Source organism: Pholcus phalangioides, unplaced genomic scaffold, assembly GCF_987345545.1.
Source record: "Pholcus phalangioides strain wild (caught in Gottingen) unplaced genomic scaffold, Ppha-v1.0 ptg000015l_1, whole genome shotgun sequence".
Lineage (NCBI taxonomy): Eukaryota > Metazoa > Arthropoda > Arachnida > Araneae > Pholcidae > Pholcus > Pholcus phalangioides.
In genome coordinates, this window is record NW_028301608.1 from 3,185,460 (window position 1) to 3,206,513 (window position 21,054).

The 21,054-nt window shown below is 35.3% G+C and overlaps 1 protein-coding gene across 2 annotated transcripts in view; it reads right to left on the bottom strand.

Moving 5' to 3' along the window:
* The window catches only part of spg (dedicator of cytokinesis spg), a 121,915-nt gene that overhangs the window by 26,226 nt on the left and 74,635 nt on the right, over positions 1 to 21,054 (bottom strand). The window contains exons 33-42 of one of the 2 annotated variants that reach the window (XM_089242571.1): positions 15,382 to 15,467; positions 14,016 to 14,033; positions 13,749 to 13,850; positions 12,885 to 12,945; positions 12,540 to 12,782; positions 12,352 to 12,441; positions 5,693 to 5,797; positions 5,397 to 5,538; positions 3,772 to 3,938; positions 543 to 890 (exon numbers count right to left, since the gene is read on the bottom strand). In XM_089242571.1, the coding sequence (XP_089098697.1) occupies positions 543 to 890; positions 3,772 to 3,938; positions 5,397 to 5,538; positions 5,693 to 5,797; positions 12,352 to 12,441; positions 12,540 to 12,782; positions 12,885 to 12,945; positions 13,749 to 13,850; positions 14,016 to 14,033; positions 15,382 to 15,467 (1,362 nt within the window). The remainder of the gene's footprint in view (positions 1 to 542; positions 891 to 3,771; positions 3,939 to 5,396; positions 5,539 to 5,692; positions 5,798 to 12,351; positions 12,442 to 12,539; positions 12,783 to 12,884; positions 12,946 to 13,748; positions 13,851 to 14,015; positions 14,034 to 15,381; positions 15,468 to 21,054) is intronic. The other variant, XM_089242572.1, reaches the window with a different exon arrangement.

Sequence of the window (21,054 nt, forward strand, 5' to 3'; positions counted from 1 at the left end):
GAAATGGGTTTAAAAAAAATCATCCTTTGTATTCATAACATTTCGTGTAAATGAATGTAACTAAAAACATTCTTATTGGTAGAGTTACAAAATTTTAAACTCTCTCCGATAAATACTAAGATTCCTGGCTGACCATATTCGACTGGAATAAAAGCAGGAACTCCAGCATATTATCATTTATTGGTGCCCAAAGATAGGTTAAATTACTAATCAGAGCCACAACAAAAGTATAAATTGCCAATTCAGGACCTAAATAACATTACAGCCATTCCCTGTTTTTTTGTTGGTTTATAAAAATTTATACAGTAACTTAGTTACCATATAAGGTTTCCTCATTTGAAATCAGTTTACACATGTGATATTTCACGAAATACAGACATTTTGTCTATTTTGTGACAGTATGATATGAAAATCGGCAGGAATTTCAAAATACAAGCATCTAGTAACCCAATAAAATTGGTCAATTTTTTTCACAACATAGTAAAACCTTAATAAGAATTTAAGTAATAAAAAAAAAATTGAGCTGTATAAATGTTACTTACCTTTTCCATAATCAAGCCTTTCAGCTTCATTATGTAGTTGATTTGGTCAGGGTTTTGCGTACCAAACTCTGATGTAAAAAAAGCCTCCTGGTATTTAGCAATACCACCATTAACAGCAGCCTCTATGACGCCTTGCAATCGCATACTGAGAGGACTGATTGATCTTCGTGGCTCTGCTGTGTACTGAGCAATCAGTTTCCTGAGCTCTTTATTCATGTGCTCCACACTCTCACAAGCATGAGCAATTGGTGAAAGTTCGACAACATGTGAATCTGTAACTTCAAACCATCGGAGAATGCCAGGCAAATGTGATGCAGTAGTAAGGGTAGTCCGCTCAATCCATAAGCTCTGATAAAAATCATATTTTAAGTAAGTTTGTTCATAAACAGTAATGAAAACTCATGTAGCAAAAAAAAATCAACTATATTCGGTACAACCAGAAAATATTTTTCTCACATAGCCTCGAGATATTTAAAAAATTAATACCAATTGAAAGTAAAAAAGTTATATAATAAATTCTACTTCAATGCAAAGAGTTAGTGATATACAGTCATCTCTCAGTATTTGCAGGGGGGGGTTACATTCTGGGGGTCAAAACGAATTCAGAAAATCGGCGAATAACCTAAACCATTAACTTTTGTTTTTTAGGCATCTCATTTATACAGTATCTGCTTTGTGTGGGAGAATTAGGACAGGAGGGGGGGGGAGCAACAATGATTCTAAGCAATGTTTTCTGAAAGAACAACATACTGTCAGTTAGTTGTTTCTTCTGAATTTCAGTTAACCTGTTATAGTATGGTAACAAGGCTTCCTCTACCAATTTTTCTACGAGGGAAAAACTTACAGTAGAATGAGTCTATTTCATGGACACAATCCTTGCAGATTTAAACTATGTTGCTCATCATGAACTTGTTTTCTAATTCTCAATCTTGATCATCTTCATGGGGGGGGGGGGTATCACTTAGGTTTGAAAAGATGTCAGCTAGATTAATCCTTCCTCTGTCGATTTCAGAATTGCTGTTAATTTTTTACTTTCTTCTATGCATACATCAGTGAACCTATTTCCATTAAAAATCAAAAAGTTTTCGTAGTCCAAGTTTTTCTGCTGTTCATATCACTTATTTCCCTTGATGCTCACAATTTGCAGATTCAATAATGATGGTCACAGTATGCAAGTTTTTATCGCACCCAAGATAAAAACCAAACTTTCTACATGAGAGAGACACATGGATCTAGGGCTATACAGTAACAGGTGCAGCTACAGCAATGGCTGATCAAATTTAAGTTTTCATTTCTTGCTATATTTGACTGTAGATTCATTGATGTAATAACAAGTAACTGCAGCAGACAAGCTAACCATATTCAATATTTCAAACTTTTCTTGCAAGTTTATCCCTTTTAAAAACATTTAAACAAATACAAAACATTTTCAGAAACAACTAGAAAAACCTTTAGGAGAGATTTCTGAAACATTTAGCACGTAAAACTTATATTTTGTCTGATATGAGCACTATCCACTATCCCCACAAGTGTTTTCCAGAAAACTGGGAAAGAGACAGTGAATATGAAATCTGCAAATACAGAGGGCTGATTGTACTGCCAAATACAAATAAAAATTTTATTTTATTATGATACTAAAGAATGAACATAATTTCTTCTCAGGATATACAGTGGAACTTCATTAATACAAAGTTTTAGGAATTCTCCCCCCCTCCCATTAGTTTTTTACCTTGTTTAACTTAACGTACAATTTTTTTGTTTAATTCAATTTTTTTTCAAATATTTGGATAATTTGAAGTTCGAGGGGAGAAAAGAAAGATTTTAGTATAAACAAATATAGACAGTTGGGGGAAATCCACAAGTAGTCAGGCATTGCTTTTCTCGACAAATTTGTTCAATCTGCATTATTTAGGGCTATTGGCTAGTACTACACAAAACATGCACCTCACCCATATTTTTCTGCGGAACTTCTAATGAATTATAGGGCTATTGGTTACTAACTAATTTGTTAAATGGTAAAGCTTTGGAAATAAAAGTTAACAAGTTTTGACATTTCTAAATTTGGGCACAGGTTCAGTGCTGTTTTTTTTTACCTTAACTTCTGCCTTGAATAGCCATGATAACTAACATTCTGCCTGCTGATCAGTATGTAAAAAATTACTGGGCCAGTCTTAAAGATAACCTCAGGTGTTACGACACTTGTATTACAAAACAAGCACTTCTTCCTTTGAAAACGTCACCCTTTGTATGCCAAAATGTACATCAGATTTACTTTTCACGTTGGATTTATAGTTTTTATTGATAATCAGAAACCCTTTTTTACGGTTTCTGATTATCAATAAATAATTAATGTGCCCTTTTATTATGAATTAATGTGCCAAAAGGGTTTGGATGACCAGTGAGAAATTTCAGAAATGACTTTGTATAAAAAGAATTCAAAGTACTAAATTGTGTTTTTAAAATAACTTAATGCCTAGTTTAACATTTTTCAGCCAGAATCCATCAAATTTGTGTACCACTTCATACAAATTGTGTTGTTCAACATCTGGAAACAGATTTCTTTGGAACAGTTTATTCTAACAAATTCTAACGAAAATAGACTTCTTTAATATCATACAAATGATGAGCAAAATTTGAGAAACAGTTTCATAATAACATAATTTATTTGTCCCCAGTCAATTACAATAATGCTATACAAATTAGAATTTACAATTAAATTACATATATTACAATGTTTAAAAAAAAAATGCAGAGAAAGAAAAAAGTTTGAATGAACACGGTCGAACAGTTAATTCATAATGTGATGAAGAAAGCTGGAACAGGGAAGAGAGCAGTAGCTAAAAGCTAGTAAAATGCTCTCAAACTTTTAACTGTCATTAACTGTTTCTGTAAATCAGACTTTGAACATGGTCAAAAAATTCTGTAGTGAAGATTTCTCAGAACAGTGGAATAAATGTAGCAACTAAGATCAATTATTAATCCTATGTAAAAATTGGTGATTAAGTTGCAGTTTGCAGTCATTTTATGGGTGCAGTACAGAGTCATTGTATTTCGGATAATTTTAACTTTTATGCTGTCCCCTCTTGAGCTTCAAATTAATCAAGTTCAACTGTACTTGCATGCATTACTTAGGTAAGTTTGACAAGATAAGTTAAATTCTTCAAAAAAGTGATATAATTTGAGTAAGATTATAAAGAAAAAAAATTGAAAGACAGAAGAAAAAAAGAACCTTGAATTCGTTGTCTTTGTCAATTTGACCTTTTTGCACAGGCCTATCAAATTGGAATGTACAGACATCATTGACTAGATAATAACTTATTATTTTTTCTGGAACATCCCTGTTTTCAAACTCTGGTTTTATTTTTGGTATTGGTTTCACATTGCATATTTGAATATCTGTGAATAAAATTAAGGATTTTATAATAGGATATTTATGAAAAAAGTACAGGAGAGTAAACATTGATAATTCAAGCATATTCCAGTAGTTCACAATGGAGCCTAAAAAAAAGCTGATGTATGGTCACATGGGCATCATGCTGGACTCTCATCATGAGGATGCAGGTTTGGGCCCTGTTGATGGCAGTGATGATTGGCTGAAATTGTTTTTCCAACTTACAGGCACAAATGTGAGCCCGTCTCTCATTTGAAAAGTCTCTCTGTAGAGAGTAGTTAGACCAACATGATAAAAACATAACATGAAATATTCATACATTTACCATCTCCACTTCAAAGTATGGAAGACAGATAGGAGCAAGAACAAGAAACAAGCACATCTCTGACAACATAAATATGTTACAGCCAACATAAGCAGACACAAAACAAGCTCTAGCATGTACTTTTTTTCATTAAAAATTTTGCAGAGGAATGTGTATGGGGTGCATGTATACGGTTGAGTAATAGAGTAGTTCTCAAAGCTCAAAGTGTGTATCAAAGCTTTTTCCAGGGGCATCACCAACCTTTGTCAGGAGTGTCACAGTGAGCTGGCGACATTGATGTGTGCCTGTTCAGTACTTTGAGAAGTAGTTTTTTTTTAGACTATTCTCAGGAGCTGCAGATGAACATAGGCATGGGAACCACGGGTGGCAAATGTTTGATAACCACTGGCATATTCTTTCATAACAAGAAGTGACCATAAACACATAAGAGCACAAATTACATGAAAATATATACTAATACCACTATATGTTAATAAAAGAATGTCTATGAGATAAAAGATGCAGCAGAAAAAAAGCTCAATTTAAATAAGAGCTCGCACTTGTTCTAGGGTTCTCTAGCAATATGTTTTGATCAGTTCAGATAAGATCTCAACACTCTTTCCCCCTTTGTTGGAGTGATATGCTAAATCATCAACTTATACTTTCAGCATGGTGTGCCTTAATTAAAACGAGGAAATGAATGGATGCACCTGATTCAGGGATCGATATTTTTCTGTTCTTGATTGGTGAAAGCTTGGAATCCAGAATCTCAAGAGTTTTCTTCCCCCCCCCCCCCCAAAGGTGGAATGGTGCACATAGCAGATCCTCCTCCTTATGTTGGCATTCCCAGTGTGTAAATATGTGCTTGCAAATGTCAGAACTCATTTCTGGTCACACCATAAATGACTACGCACATGCAAAATACTAATATGAGTAACATTCAACTCGCATCAACCTAAAAATATCCAGGTATGAAAATTCTACTATCCCATACAAGATCATTTTATGTATACACAACAAATCATTAATTAATTAAATTCAATATAATGCATATGAAATTCAGGATCAGGTTTCTGCTCCAAATTGTCGATTCAGTTGAGATCAATGGTTTCAACATTCAAAAAAACTATAAACTGTATAATATATCTTATAAGGATACACTGGCCTTCAGAATTCATAATACTGTCATCAGGAGCAGTGCTCTTCATTAAGATTTGAGCCTGGGGGAATTCGGTCTGCAAGCGCTGAGTGAAAGCCCCAATCCTTTCATATTCCAGGCCCCTATACACAAACACTTTATTCTGGGAAAAAAAATATTACAAATAATAATCACCAAATATAAAAAAAATTAGATAAATTAATGTTATTGAACTAACTAACAATAAAAATGTATAACTTGTTCAATAAATAAGATGTATGAGTATGTAAATAGTTAAGTAATGTAAAGTAACTTACCCTGAGGAACATTGGAAAACCAATACCATAGAAGCCTACTCGAAAATATTCAGGTTCCGGACGAATCTGATTCAATATGTTGTCAAAGAACTTCGCTTGAGTTTTCTGTAATTTAATTTTAATGGAATACATTACTAAACCAATTGAAAAAATAAATTTTCATTTAATTGGCCAAATTCTTAAAATTCATATTTTCCAAAATCCCTCAATAATTTTTTTTATTCCCATAAATTTGAGCAAAAGAATGCCAGCAAATGATAATTGACAAAAAAATAAATTACAAACCATAAAATTTTAATAATAGTCTGAAAATGACAGTAATTTGAACAGTTTGACAATTGCATGTTGAATATTGCATGAAAATGCAATTGTGTGTTATGCAATATTATGTTGAAAATTACATGCTGAATATCCTAAGGGGGAAAAGATTAATGTCATTTTCTACAGCATCAGCTAATTTTTATTGGATTAAGGAAGCTCTTCCTAAGAAGTAAATATTATTCTCTTAATTAGATATAGAATAATGAAAATATTGACTAGCAAAAAGACTGTCCATTTCATATAAATGTAAATAAAAAGATGTATGAATATGCCAAAACAAAATGTGGGTTTTTGTTTTATATTTAACTCAAATTTTTTCCCAAATACATTCTCGCCAACTGATTTCTTCAGCCACAACTTGTGCAATTTTATAATTATTTATAAGAAAACCTTACATTTTTTCACCTCCAATGAACAAAAATAATTTCATCAAATAAAATACAATTTTAGTAATTAAATTAGTTTTATACCTATTTTCTTACTTTGGGTTACTGTAATTATTATTGGCATTCATGGTATTGTCTATGGGTGTATGTATATTTTATATACATATGTATATGTACAGTAAAAGTCTGTTATAACGAGAATCTCAATATAACGACTGATTTGCAAGTGATTGTCAAGTAAATATAAATAAATAAATATAAATATAAATAAATAAATATAAATATAAATAAATAAATACAACGCCACAACAGGCAAATTGCCCAACGAGGTGGCTGACTTAAGAACATCATGGATCCCCGAGCCATTTTTGGAGGCCCTGCCTACTACTAATACTCCACACATGCACTCCGCCCACCCCTCCCCCCCGCGGAACCCCCCAACGAATCGGTACATGCGGGTATGTGCGTGTACATGTAGTGAAACCCGACGTGAAGTTTTTGTTGTTTCTCTGTAATGCTTGTTATGTGTAGTGCTGCCATCTGCCACCAGTTTTTCTAACTATGAGTGAAGTATTATGATTGAATGATTTATCGTTGTAGGACTGTTGCTCTCTGTGGCGAGACTTTTTAACGGGGAGATCGGCTCGCATTTGCGCCTTGAAGTTGGGAACCACAGAAAACCAACTTCAGCCGACCACCACTGTGGGGTTCGAACCCGGATCCTCGCATCGCGAGTCCGTCACTATAACCACTCGACCACCACAGCGGCCAAGTAGCTAATGACAAAGACACAAAAACATCTGGTTATAGCAAGTTGAAAATTAGAAAGCATTTGCTATAACATTAAAATAATTCTGAAAGAGAGATGATAGTTTTCCCTTCTCTCTCTTCAAGAATTGAATATGGTGATTTTTATCATGGCACACACTCCTTAATTACTGAGATATTTCTAATGAAGAATATACACAGAAAAGTAAAATTGTTTTAACCACTTCTTCTTGCGCTTCTCCACTGTACACGTGGAATACCTGATGATTTTATTTGAATTTTGTCTGTTCGAATGACTAATACTATTTTCAGAAAATTACTGAAAAAATCTTGCTGGAAAAACTTTCAGATTAGCAAAAAAATGTTGAAGAGTCCATACGCCATGGAAGTGAGCAGTGATATAATGATTGAGAACTATAATTGTTCATATGGTTAACTAAACTGCTTTGATAATATAAAATTCTATGTAAAAATATCTCAGAGAATTAACTGCTGTGAGACAAAAAATAAATTTCACAACATTTTATCTATATGAGTTCTGTTCATTCATTAATACTGGAACAAAAACTATCTAAAAGATCTTTGAATGCAGATAAAGTAGCAATTTTTTACAATTTTATGACCTGATAGAGGAAAAAATGGGAATTTGTTTATAACGAAAAGTCTAAAATACAAATACAACGCCACAACAGGCAAAATGCCCAACGAGGTGGCTGATAAAAAGATGCCCATAAAGAATACTTATGGTTGTCTTATTCTAAGAATGGATAGCTTCTCGATTTACCCCAACATGTTTATCGAATTTCTTTTTAAATGTGTCAATTGTGTTACAATTTACTTCCTCCGGGGGTAAGTTATTCCATTTATTAACAACCCTATTAGAGAAAAATTCCCTGCGAAACCATAACCTTGCATTGTCCCTCACCAATCGATACTGGTGTCCCCTTGTAAAAGCAGTCAATTGGCAGTGTACTAAAAGTTCATGGCACATCCCATTGAAAATTTTGAACACTTCGATCATATCTCCTCGACACCTGCGTTCATCCAATGTAAACATATTCAAAAAATGAAGTCTCTCTTCATAACTCAAGCCCTGTGTGCCAATAAGGACATGCGTAGCTCTTCTCTGCCCCCCTTCAACCAAGTCTATGTCCCTTTGTAGGTATGGTGTCCAAAACCTTACAGCATACTCCAGTCCAGGACGAACTAAGCCTCGAAAAAGCGGAAGAATGACTTTAGGAGAACGCGAAGAGACCTTTTTGAAAATGAGACCAAGCAATCTATTCGTGTTTTTGACCACCGCTGAACAATGTTCAGAAAACCTAAGTCGCTCGTCAATGAGAATTCCCAAATCGGTGACCCTAGTTGCATCTGGGATAGTGACACCATTCAACTCGTAAGAGAACCATGGGTTGTTCGGACCAAAATTAGCGACCATGCACTTATCAATGCTAAACGTCATGCTCCATTCAATTGCCCATGCTGCAATCCTGTTTAAGTTGGTCTGGAGCAACTCCCTATTGCTTTCATTCCCGATTACTCCCCCCCCCCCCCCCACCCACTAGCTTCACATCATCTGCGAATTTGCTAGTAATCCCATCGATACCCTGATAGAGTTTGTCGATAAAAGTGAAAAAAGTATGGGGCCAAGGACACTTCCCTGAGGAACTCCACTTGTGACGTCTGTCCAACCAGAGAATTCCCCGTTCACCATAACTCGTTGCGACCTATCTCTTAACCATGATTCTATACAATTCAGCAAGTTGCCCCCTATTCCAATCTCGTGTAAACGCTTCAAGAGTTTGCCATGTTGGACCCAATCAACTGCCTTCTGGAAATCAAGGTAAACAACATCAACATTTTTGCTCTTACCCAAAGCCTTAGTCACGTAATCATAGAAGCAAAGGAGGATAGTTACACATGATTTCCCCTTCCTGAACCCATGCTGATTATCTGACAATACATTATTCTCGTCTATCCACTTCACTAAATGCCTTTTGATGATAATTTCCAAAGTTTTCGAGAGGGAGCTCGTCAAACTCACTGGACGATAATTAGACACCACTTCTCTACTACCCTTCTTAAATACTGGAACAACGTTAGCCTGTTTCCAATCTCTCGGGACGATACCCTCAGCAACACTACTCCTGTATATCTGTGCGACTGGCCCCAACAATTCATTAGCACATTCCCTTAGGACCCTGGGATAGATATCATCTGGTCCTGGTGCTTTGCTTGCACATACATTTCTTAGAAGATTTAGGACCTCCACGTCTTCTACTTGAATATCGTTGAGGGTTTTATTACCCCATGCAACACCCGTATATTGAATATCATTATCTCCATTAAAAACCAACGAGAAAAAGTCATTGAAAGCACTACACATGCCTACATTGCTCTCTATCCTAGAGCCTCCGATCGAGACGGGGCCAACTGTCCCCTTACATCCATTATTGACGTATCGAAAAAATGATTTTGGGTCAGAGCCAATGTTATCTGCCAACCTAGATTCAACTTCCTTTTTACTATCCCTTATCGCTTTCTTCAACAGTCTTCTTTTATCAGTAAACAATGATAGGTCACCTTGTCCACTTTTATACTCTCTGAATACTCTTTTCTTTTCAAGATAAAGATTCCGCACGCTATCTGTGAACCATAGAGGGTGCGATGTACAAACACGCTTTTTTCGAACAAAGGGTATGACCGCGTGCAAAAAAGAGGACAGCTTCGTACTAAATTCTTCCCATTGACTTACACCCCTACTGATTCCAACAGGTGTTTGAAAACTTCCGCTAACCTTCTTCTCAAAACATCAAAGTTAGTTCTCCGAAAATAAGGAACCAGTCTTTTGTTATCAACCTTACCCGAGGAAAAGTTACAGTGAAATCTGACGATACGATGATCACTGGAAGAAAACTCTTCCCCCACCGAAAAATGTTCAACTAGATCCTCAGAACTAGTAAGAACTAAATCCAAAATAGCAGTACCCCTGGTGGCTTCTGATACATGCTGATACAAAAAATTTTCGAGCACCAACTTAAGAAAGTCTCTTTCATACTGATTTCCAGATGAAAGGTTCTCCTAATCAATACCTGGGTAATTGAAATCCCCTAGTATGAGAACCCTCTTTTGCTTACACATGTAGGAAATTTCATCATGCAATTTGGCGATGTAATTATGATCCCTATTCGGTGGATTGTAACAAACCCCAACAATAAGTTTATGACGTCTTTTGTTCTCAAATTCAACCCATAGGGTTTCAATATCACTTCTCTGCATGTTCCACTCTCTAGCCTTCAAACAGGATTTCACGTATATCAACACTTCACCCCCTTTCCTATCAGATCTATTTCTCAAAAAAGTATCGTATCCTGAGAAGTGTAAGAAAGATTCATCCCCATCGTTTGACCAAGATTCTGTAATAGCTATAAGATCCAAGCCCTCCACAACTATCATAGTTTCTAAAAAATATTTCTTATTATCCAAGCTCCTGGCATTTATTAACACACATTTTAATTTGCCCGTTTAGTGTCAATCGAGAAGCCATCCAAGTCAGAGGTGGGTAATTCCCCGTCAGTACTGTTGTGATTATCATTAACTAACCCGCATTCCCGACTACATGGTCTGGGAGTAAAAAAACCAAACCTAAGACTACCGTAAACCTCCCAGACCCCCCCTCTTATTTAGATGGATCCCATCCGAACAAAGCCACCTATCGGTAAATGTGGGAATTTCCAAGAACAGACCCCAAGTGAGGAGCAAATGTCCTTCAGGCCTATATTGAATTGGTGGATTCTATTCCTATACCCCCTACTACCCCTTGGCAGCACTGGAATCACTGCCACATCTGAACCCCCCTCCCTACTGGATAATAGTAAATCCCGGTATTCTGACAGACTCTCACTAATATTCGCTCCTACCTAATTTGTTCCCACCCACAGAATCACCTGTAAGGGCAACTTTCGGGGATGAAAAATGTCTCGAATGTTGCCAATCTTCCCCCCAGGAAGACAACAGCGCTCGAAACCCTGAAAATCCCTACACACTCGGTTCCCAAGTTCCCTAACCATAGAATCGCCGCTGATTAAACCCCCTATCACTATCCCCCTCTACCTCATCCACGACCACCCATTCGCCCTCTAAACTGTTGTTGTTCGTGGAGATTGCTTCTTCATCAACAGGTGGCTCGACGACCAGAGGCTTCGTTATAACCGGGCCCTCTAGCACCCTAACTTTTTCCCGTTAAGCTTCGACCTCGAGTTCCAGCCTTTTCCTATCCAAGCACCCTTTACAATTGAAACTATCAGCTACTATATCCCTAGACCAGGGAAACCTCCCATCACAAGCTCTACACAACACTAGCCGAGGTCGAGGCATACTAACACTATTGCTAAAGCTAGATAATAATAATACTTAAAAATAGGAAAACCAGAAATGTTAACAGGAAATTAAAATAATGTAAAATACATTACTACGCAAAATATACGTAAGAGATTATACGAAAAAATTACATAAAATAGAATGCTCAGCACTAAATCACGAAGAATAACATAAATATGTATATGAAGAATACAGCACCCTCTAAAAAAAGTATTAAGCTACGAAATACAATTTATACTTATTAGAATTAGCTAACTATCTCAAATCACTAACACTACAACAATAGGCCCAAATGGAAGGAAAAACAAAGTTATTGAGAGTACCCGGGAAAAATTATACACTGTTTGCTAACACTAACGTCCAAAAACCTACGAATTTATATCAAAGAAGCGAGAAAACACAAACCTGGCAAAAAAACAATGAAAATGAAATGCGAACGAGAAAAATAATTTCAGTCAATCGAAAATACACAACAAAAATTTAAAAAAAATTAGAGCAATATAATAAAAAAAAAAACCACTTATCTCGCAATCCAACGTGCGCTAAAAAAAAGAAAAACGGCGCAGAATATGACCCAAAAATAAACAACACGCTAAGTAAAACTCATGAGAACGAAGAAAAACACAAAGAAAGACACAAAATGGCGCATTGAGAAAATTTTCCTCATGATTGTGAACTGTTGTTATAATAGACTTTTAGTGCATATACATCTATCAGCCAACTTATTGAGTGATTTGCCTGTGCAGTAAGGAATTTGTATTGGTAAAATATTTTATCGGCAAATAAGAACAATATCATACTAACCAGAACCACACTAAGTTTAGCATAATCCAGCAACTTCTTCTCATACAATTCAGCAAGCTCTTTACACAGAGGTATTCCTTCTTCCCAACACTATTAAATGTGTATAAAAATACATTTGATATATAGACAAATTGTTTCATTAATAGTATGATATTTGGCAAAGTTTTTGTTAAAATTATTAGACCCACCTTTCCTTTGTCAAAATAATCAATTATCCTATGGTAAAGCATCTCTCGCCTCTGCCATTCTGGTTGCATATTGTAACGCTGATCTGCTGGCAAGAGACAATTTGACCAACTCAAGAGGTCAGCATGGAGTTTCAATGTGAATGCTGCTTCTGTGTAATTTTCTGCTGGTAAGTGGAGCTCACATAGCTTGTAAATGTAACGTATATACATTTCATTCCTATTTATCTCATTCTTGTAGAAGTTCTACAGGAAAACAAAACACCATTTATGAATTTCTCTGATACGCACCCAGCATTTTTAATACTATTCAGATGAATACTATATGTCTGTTACAAGTTGACATACCAATAAATTGACCGTACAACTCATTCTTTTATCTCTGTTTTCTTCTCCATCCATTACATTCCTTATCGGAAAAAAAAATTAAAGTAATATGGTAAGAATCAATTTTTGTTTCACACAAATTGATAAAAAGATGTAAAACACATTGTATAAAGCAAAGGGGGCAGGGCCGTCTTTAGAGCATCATGGGTCCCTGGGCCAAGTGATTTTTCTGAGGCCCTACTAGGCAAATCCTTGAAAATTTCAACCAGATCTCATTTTTGTGAGGCCCCTCTTCTCTTGAGGTGCCTGGGTGGGCCGATGCCTTAGGACGGCAATGAGACACAAACTTTTCTTTTCATAAGTAATATTTCACCCCAGGATTACTCTTATGAATCTAATTAGAGCTGAATCACTTCTCCGAGAGCCAAATATAAATGAAAAGCACTGATGAAATCAGTATGACCCCATTCATCTTGATTGGTGCAGAGGTCTTACTGCATAATTATCATTAATTTATACATGAATATTGTATCTAACTCCATGTGCTATATCATATTTTAAATAAACTGACGGAATATTTTGAGAATTGCTTTGCAGCCTGAAAACAATTCTCAAAAAATGCCAGATTGGCCTGCAGTGCCATACTTTATACACCCATGGCACAAAGCATTAATTTTTCTTAAAAATTTCTAATGTATTCTTAATACTTAATTTGATTAGTTGAGTGCTTGAAAAACACATATTTCTTATATATGACACCATCTTAAAAATATATATTTATTAACAGGAAATTTCTATTTTCAAAAAAATTTTTAATTAAAAATAAAAAAGTGTGAAAAAAGAGACAAAACATCCACATGGTACACAAGTGGATCCAATTCTCACCTATAATCTAGAAGCCTTTCCAGCAATCGAGTGATAGAATTGATGAATGCAATACCATTATCTTTCCACACAGGATCATTTGAGCGAACACGATCTAGTAGTCTATGGAAATATACGTATAAAATCTGCTGTAATTTTGTAAATAATTCAATAGTAATCACTGAACAATTTCAACAATAAAGCATTCACTACTAATTTGTTTTGGTAAAGTTGAAGAAGAGTTGATTTTTGCTTTTGACTTCCTCGAAATAAAACAATAATACTCACACACTGCTGAGGTGCTCCCTGTGATATGCAGCATGAAAAATAAAATATAATTTCAAAAGGTAAAAAAAAACATGAATTTGTTGAAAGTTGGTGAGTGTGTAATACTAGCTTTGTACAATTTCATTTTATCAAGTTCAACTTTGTTACAAAAAATATCTAATTGCAAGATGACCATTCATAATTCATCTATAGAACAGCACAGTACTATATACAGCTGGTTTTTAAAACTTGAAGAACAGACCCAGTTTTGAAAATGACCCACCACTTTTCCGAATTTACACTCTATTAGGGTTACCAGATGTCCTCCTTTTTTGACATTTCAAGCATCCACCTAAGTTTCAGAAAATTCACATTTTTTCCTCCTTTTCAGGGTTTCTGGGATTTTTTTTTTCACTCTGAAACATATATCTCGTCATTGATATGAGTTTTTTTCATACATGTTTACAAGCTTTGATCAAACACCCTTGAAATTCCCAGAATACAACTGAAGTTGCCTCCAAGCAAGACATGCCATCTATGGCCCAGCTTGCCTCAGGATAATATGAGAAAGACAGTTAAAAAAAGCTTTGGAAGAAGAAAACCGCTCTATCTCCAATTTTAAGAATAGCTCACTAACATTTAATGCTGTGTACTGAAGGAGGAGGGGGTGTTATCTACTCCATTCAGGAACAAAATAGGATTCAAGCACACTCAATGCTGATTCCTTGTGACACCATCCATTGTGAAAATTTGAAAAAGTGACGTCAAAAGGAGTGCACACAGCCATCCTCTTTTCTCAATTTTCAAATCTGGTAACACTACTCGATGAAATTTTTATAATGGGTTGTAAATATTGTTGCATATTCTTATCAGCTTTAGCATTGCAATGATTAATTTAAAAAACATACATAGAAAACTCAAGTAAACAATTTCCATTAATTTTTAATCTCACTAAAGGTCTATTCCCACACATTATACAAATACAACGCCGCAACAGGCAAAATGCTCAACGAGGTGGCTGAGAAAAAGATGCCCATAAAAATATGGATGTCATATATTTCAGAAATATAGCAACCCAATTAAAAATGCAATTAACAAAAATTGAAAACAATATATAAATTTAAATTATCTCTGTACATGTAATACATCTCATATAAAAAAAAATTATCTCTGTTCTAAGAGATCTGTCTCATCTTTAGTTAAAAAAAATTTTTTTTTTTCTTTGCTAATCATTTGTACTCATCAGAGGCAGTTCAGAATCAGATCCTAATGCATTTTGGATGCATCAAAGTCGGAACTAAAATGAAGACTAAACTGATGTGTGTAAATAGACCTTTATACATGTCTGATTAACAGTTTTATAGTATCAATTAAATAACTAGCTTACATGGTGTTGAACAGCTGTCTATATTCATCATCACCTTTGTTATCGCTTACAAGAATATCAAGTTTGTCAATGAGTTCGGATTCCACCTAATCAAATATTTAAACACATATTTTAGAAATACATTGATAGCACTACAAATTTTCACACATCCTCGTCATGATTGCGGACTGATCAAGTCGCAATTTTTTTTTCTCCCACGAAAGTACAAGCCAAATTCAATTCAAACGAAAATTCCTCAGATCCCATTGTCAGAGAGTTCAGGCGGAAGGCCGGGCTTTCAAGTTAGAAGCATGCAAGCCGCAACTATAGCAGTGGAAGGACGAGGCGTGGAACGAAGGAAGCCGTCGCCGGGAGAAAGCTTCATATTGACGTCTGGTACGAGAAATAGTGACCGTGGGACATCGAGGGAGTGGACTGGCCACAATCTTTGAAAGGGTAAGTGTTACAGTTATTTAGAGCGCCCGACGATTATCTCTATTTTGGCGGGAAATAGTATAAAATGGAAAGGGATTTTGTATGCGCATTCGGTCATTCGCTGTCTGTAAATGTTAAGGCCGCCTGGTCAAAATTGATTACCGTTGCTAGATACGCAAACCAGAATGCAGATAACTTCCATGAAATTTTTTTTGATTTTTTTCAAACATTGGTAGTTGAATTAAATAGGCAATATAAAGAGCAATTGCCTATTGGAAGTTCTACATGCAGTGATCCTGTAAGGATCAGAAGGTTGATTGATTTGTATTATAAGTGCAGTGAATCTAAGAGTAGTAAAGGTATGTTAAAAAAACAAATGGACCTTGTAAACAAAGTAGTGACATTTTTTAGAAATGAGTGTAGTCACAAAACTTCAGGTAAGAAAGATAGAAAAAAAACCAAGGTGGTTAAGGATGATAATGTAATTACAGAGGTACAATTCTCAAGCTCAGAGGCAGTCTCTGAGGGAGAAACAGGTAAGTCTAAAGGTGTATTTAGCCCAAAGGGCTTCTCATATACTATGGTACAAAGAAATAACAGTGAAAAAATTAAAGAGTGTCTCGTAGAAGAAAAAAAAATCAGATTTTAACTGATATTCAGTGTAATCAAAATGAGGTAAGTGTCACAATTAGTGAAAAAAGTGAAAAAATAGTGGAAAACACACACATCTTGGGGAACTACACTGCTTTAACCAGTAAAACAGGGACGGAGTCAACAAAAGTGAACGAGATTGCAGATACAACTGGAGTAGAGCAAAATGAAGAGAGTACAGTGTTAGAAAAAATCATAGCAATAATGATTTTCAAGAAAATGACAGTCAGAAGGTAAATAAATGCAAGGGGTAGCGCCAAATTTGGATTTTCTTTCAAACAGTTGGATGAGGCAGAATCCTCAAGCAATGAAAGTGATCAAAATACTGAAGGAGAAGAACAAAATGGGTTCAAGGCTATGCTAAAGAGAGGAACAAAAAAAGCTGACAGGAGAAAATATAAACCTCCAGACATATATCTGACTCAATTGGAAAACTGGATCACATTAAGAAATAAGCTTAATGAAATATGTGAGAAAGGCTTTAAAGGAATTCAAAGGAGAGGGGGACTGGGTGCTGCAGGTGGAGAGTACCAAGGACTGGGCGAAAGTCAAGCAGTTTCTAAATACAAATGGATACGAGTTTCACAGCTTCAAATTGATGGAAAAAGAGTCAATCAAAAAAGTGATTAAGAATATACATGTTTCATGTACCACAGAAATAATCCAAGAGAACTTGGAATCTCTGGGTTTTGAAATTGACTCAATAAATAGATTGGTTAGTTTTAGGAGCAAAAAGGAACTACCAATGGTCGTCATTGAGATGCCAAAAAACAAAAACAATGAGAAAATTTTCAGACTTGATAGTCTTCTGAACATGGCAGTTCGAGTGGAGACATTTAAAAGGCGTGGTGGGCGTGCAATGTTTTCGATGCCAGCGGTTTTATCACAGCCAGGCCAGCTGTAATAATGCAGATAGATGCATGAAATGTGGTCAAGGTCACATGACCAATGGTCACATGAGTGCTCCAAGAAAAAAGAAGAAGGATGGGCCGGGATCATGTGTAAATTGCCTAGAGAATCATATCAGTGCTTGGTCAGGATGCAAAATGAATCCAAGAAATAGAGGACAGAGGATATATGATCAAGTGGAAAACAGCAATACAACAAGAGATTGGAGAAGTTCCACAAATAATATAACAAGCATCTCAGTAAGAACTAATCAAGCTCCAGGATGGATGGGTTCAAAAACAAGCAATATTCAAGCACAAAGTCAAATTAAACAAGGGGAAAAGAATCGAAAAGATGTAACAAACACAAAAAATGACAAGGTATGGATAAATCCTAATTGGCAAAAGAAAAAGAATATCTTGACAAGACAGGGAAAAAAGCAAGAGAATACAGTGAATGTTGAAAAAAGAATAGTCAGTAGAGCAGATTTCTGGAAACGCAGGAAAGAAAAACAAAATGCTGATATACTAGCAGCAAGGGATACAGAATTATCAAAAGAAAGGACAGTAGATGAAGAAAGAGAGAGATGAGAATGGGAGGAAAAAAGAAATGATGGAGAAAATACAAACAGTTTGAACTTTATCATAGGAAAAACATCCAAAGTAGCCATGAAATATGTATGGAAATTTTTGGCTACACAAAATCATGCAGCAAAAAAAGAAATACTTGCAGAAGCATTTAAGCAAATTACAGAAGTACTTTTACAATGAACAACGAGAGCAGACCTTTAGAGGTCATACACTGGAACGTGGATGTACTAATAAATAAAATAGCAGAATTAAAAGAATTACTCACAGATAGGAAAACGATTGTTGCATTAGCGAAACACACTTAAAACCAGGATGGCAGGCAAATATCCCAAACTATAATTGTGTGAGAAAAGACAGAGTAGATGGAAGGAAAAAAGGTGTGGCGATATATATCAAAAACAATTTTAATTATGGAAAAATAGACACAACAGACTCTTCAACCACAGAGACAATAACAGCGGATATTGAGTACCATGATAAAAAACTGATAAGATTTACAGCCATTTACAAACCACCAGGTAGATCTTGGTCTCTTAAAGGAAATTATGGACTGTAACCACACAAGTATTATAATGGGCAAGGGCGTAGCCAGGGGGGGGGGGGGGACTTGGGGGTCTGGTCCCCCCCCCCCCCGAAATGTGAGAAAATGACCGAAAAAAGGGAAAAAGATGGCCAAATCTATTGTTCTGTCACTTTGGTCCCCCCCCCCGAACGAAATTTCTGGCTACGCCCCTGATAATGGGTGATCTTAATTGTAAAGATATTTCTTTTGGCTGCAAAAAATACAATCAACAAGGAAAAATACTCAAAGATTCTGTGAGGCAGAAAGGATAAGAGTGCATACAACAGAAGAACCAACTTTTTTTCCAAGAATTATTACAAATCAACCAGATATACTGGATATCATGTTATCCAAAAGACTCAATATCTATGTGGAACCTAAAGTGCTAAATGAACTGGATTCGGACCATCTGCCAGTCGAAATAATTATGGACTTTTCAATATTGCACAAAATGGTAATAAATAAAATTACGAATTGGAAGAAATTCCAAGAAAAACTACAACAGGCTCCAACCCTCATACCAAATCAAGATACAAAAGAAGAAGCTGAGGATATGATTGAGAAAATAACAAAACAAATTTTAGATTCTGTAAGATATGCTACTAAAGAAAAAATTACTCATCCAAATCCCCTTGGACTTCCAATGTGGATAAAAAATAAAATAAGGGAAAAAAACAGATTGCGTAAAATGTGGCAAAGGATTTGGAATTTAAAAGACAATACAATAGAAAGGCTAAACAAGTCAAAAAAGACATTGATGAACATACAAATAACCGATTTTCAAAATGGCTTGAAGAAGCATCACCACAAGATGGTACATTATACCAAGTTTATTACAAAATGAAAAATAAAAGAGATAAACTACCACCAATCAAAACCTCAGAAGGTGTTTTAGTGTATAACAACGCAGAGAAGGCTAAAGAATTTGTCAAGATTTATGAAAAAAAGTTTTCTCCAAATGGAACTATAAATCAAAATTTTGTCCAAAATATTGAATCAGAGGTCCATGATTTTCAGGAAAATGAAATTCCATTACACATTACAGCATTCAGACCTATTACAATAGAAGAGATAGAAGAAAATATGGCCAGTATCAAACCAAGGAAGTCACCTGGATACGATGGCATCACATCAAAAGCCATAAAATTACTTACACCAAATGTCATTGTATCAATAGCAAATGTCTTTAATCTAATCATGGGAATAGCATACTTTCCAAGCATATGGAAAAAAGCAATAACAAAAGTAATACACAAAGCTGGGAAACCCAAAGAAGAAGCTAGCTCGTACAGGCCAATAGCTTTGTTACCACATTTATCCAAGTTGTTGGAAAAATCGATTGCAACGAGAATTGTGGAAACTACAAACAGACTCAAGCAAGGTCGTATAGAACAATTTGGTTTCAAGCCCATGCATGGAACACGCCACCAACTACTTAGGGTAATAGAACATGTTCAAAGTGCAAGAATAAAAATAGAATATACAGTAGCAGTGGCACTGGATTATAGCAAGGCTTTTGATTGCATATGGCAAGCCTACTTAACAAAATGCTAACCAGAGGATATCCACCAGTTATTATCAAATTTTTATCATCATATTTTTCAAATAGAATTTTTCAAGTACAAATTGGAGAAGAAAAATTAAGAGTGGGAAAGATAACAGCAGGAGTTAACCAGGGATCCAATTTGGGTCCATACATTCACAACATATTCATGAATGATTTCCCAAATATGGCCCATGGACTCCTGGGTATGTATGCTGATGATGTAATCCTGATGACATCAGACGATGATCCACAAAAGGCACTAAAAATGGTTCAAGATGAAATATATAAAATAGAACAATGAAACTATTTCAACAAAGCAAAGTTAAACCCAGAAAAGTGTGAAATGGTATGGTTTTCTTCTAGAATTCTACCCACAAACACTTTTGTTAACGTCATGGGACATATGATATTCCCTTCTGAAGGAATAAAATATCTTGGAGTATACATGGACAATAGATTGAATTTCAAAAAGCATGTGGCAAACAGAATTAAACATGCCACGATAAAAATTGATAAAATTCTGAGATTCTGCAATCCCAGAACAAAGTTGAGCATAAAAAATAAAATACTAATGTATACACAGGTAATTAGACCATTCTTACTGTATGCTGCTCCGGCGTGGGCTTATGCCTCAAAAGGAAATATTTATACACTACAAGTTTTTCAGAATAAAGTTCTGAGAAGGTTCACAGGAGCGCCAAGGTATTTTAAGGTGATAGACCTACATAAGGAATTGAATGTGGAATCTATATACAAGCATGTGAAAAGAACAGCAGAGAATTTTTTCAATAGGTTGGAAAATTCAAATATTGAACATTTCCAAGAATTAGTTGCATACAACCATGAAGCAAGAATGAGACATCTAAGACCAAAAAATGTGCTAATGATTCAGTACAGAAGTGAGTTTTTAAAAAAAAAAGAAAAAAAGAGGATAAATAGAGAGACATTTAGGAAAGCTCAGCAAATAGGTAAGTAGTGATAGGATTTTAAGGTTTTCTAGACTATAGCAAAAATTAGTAAAA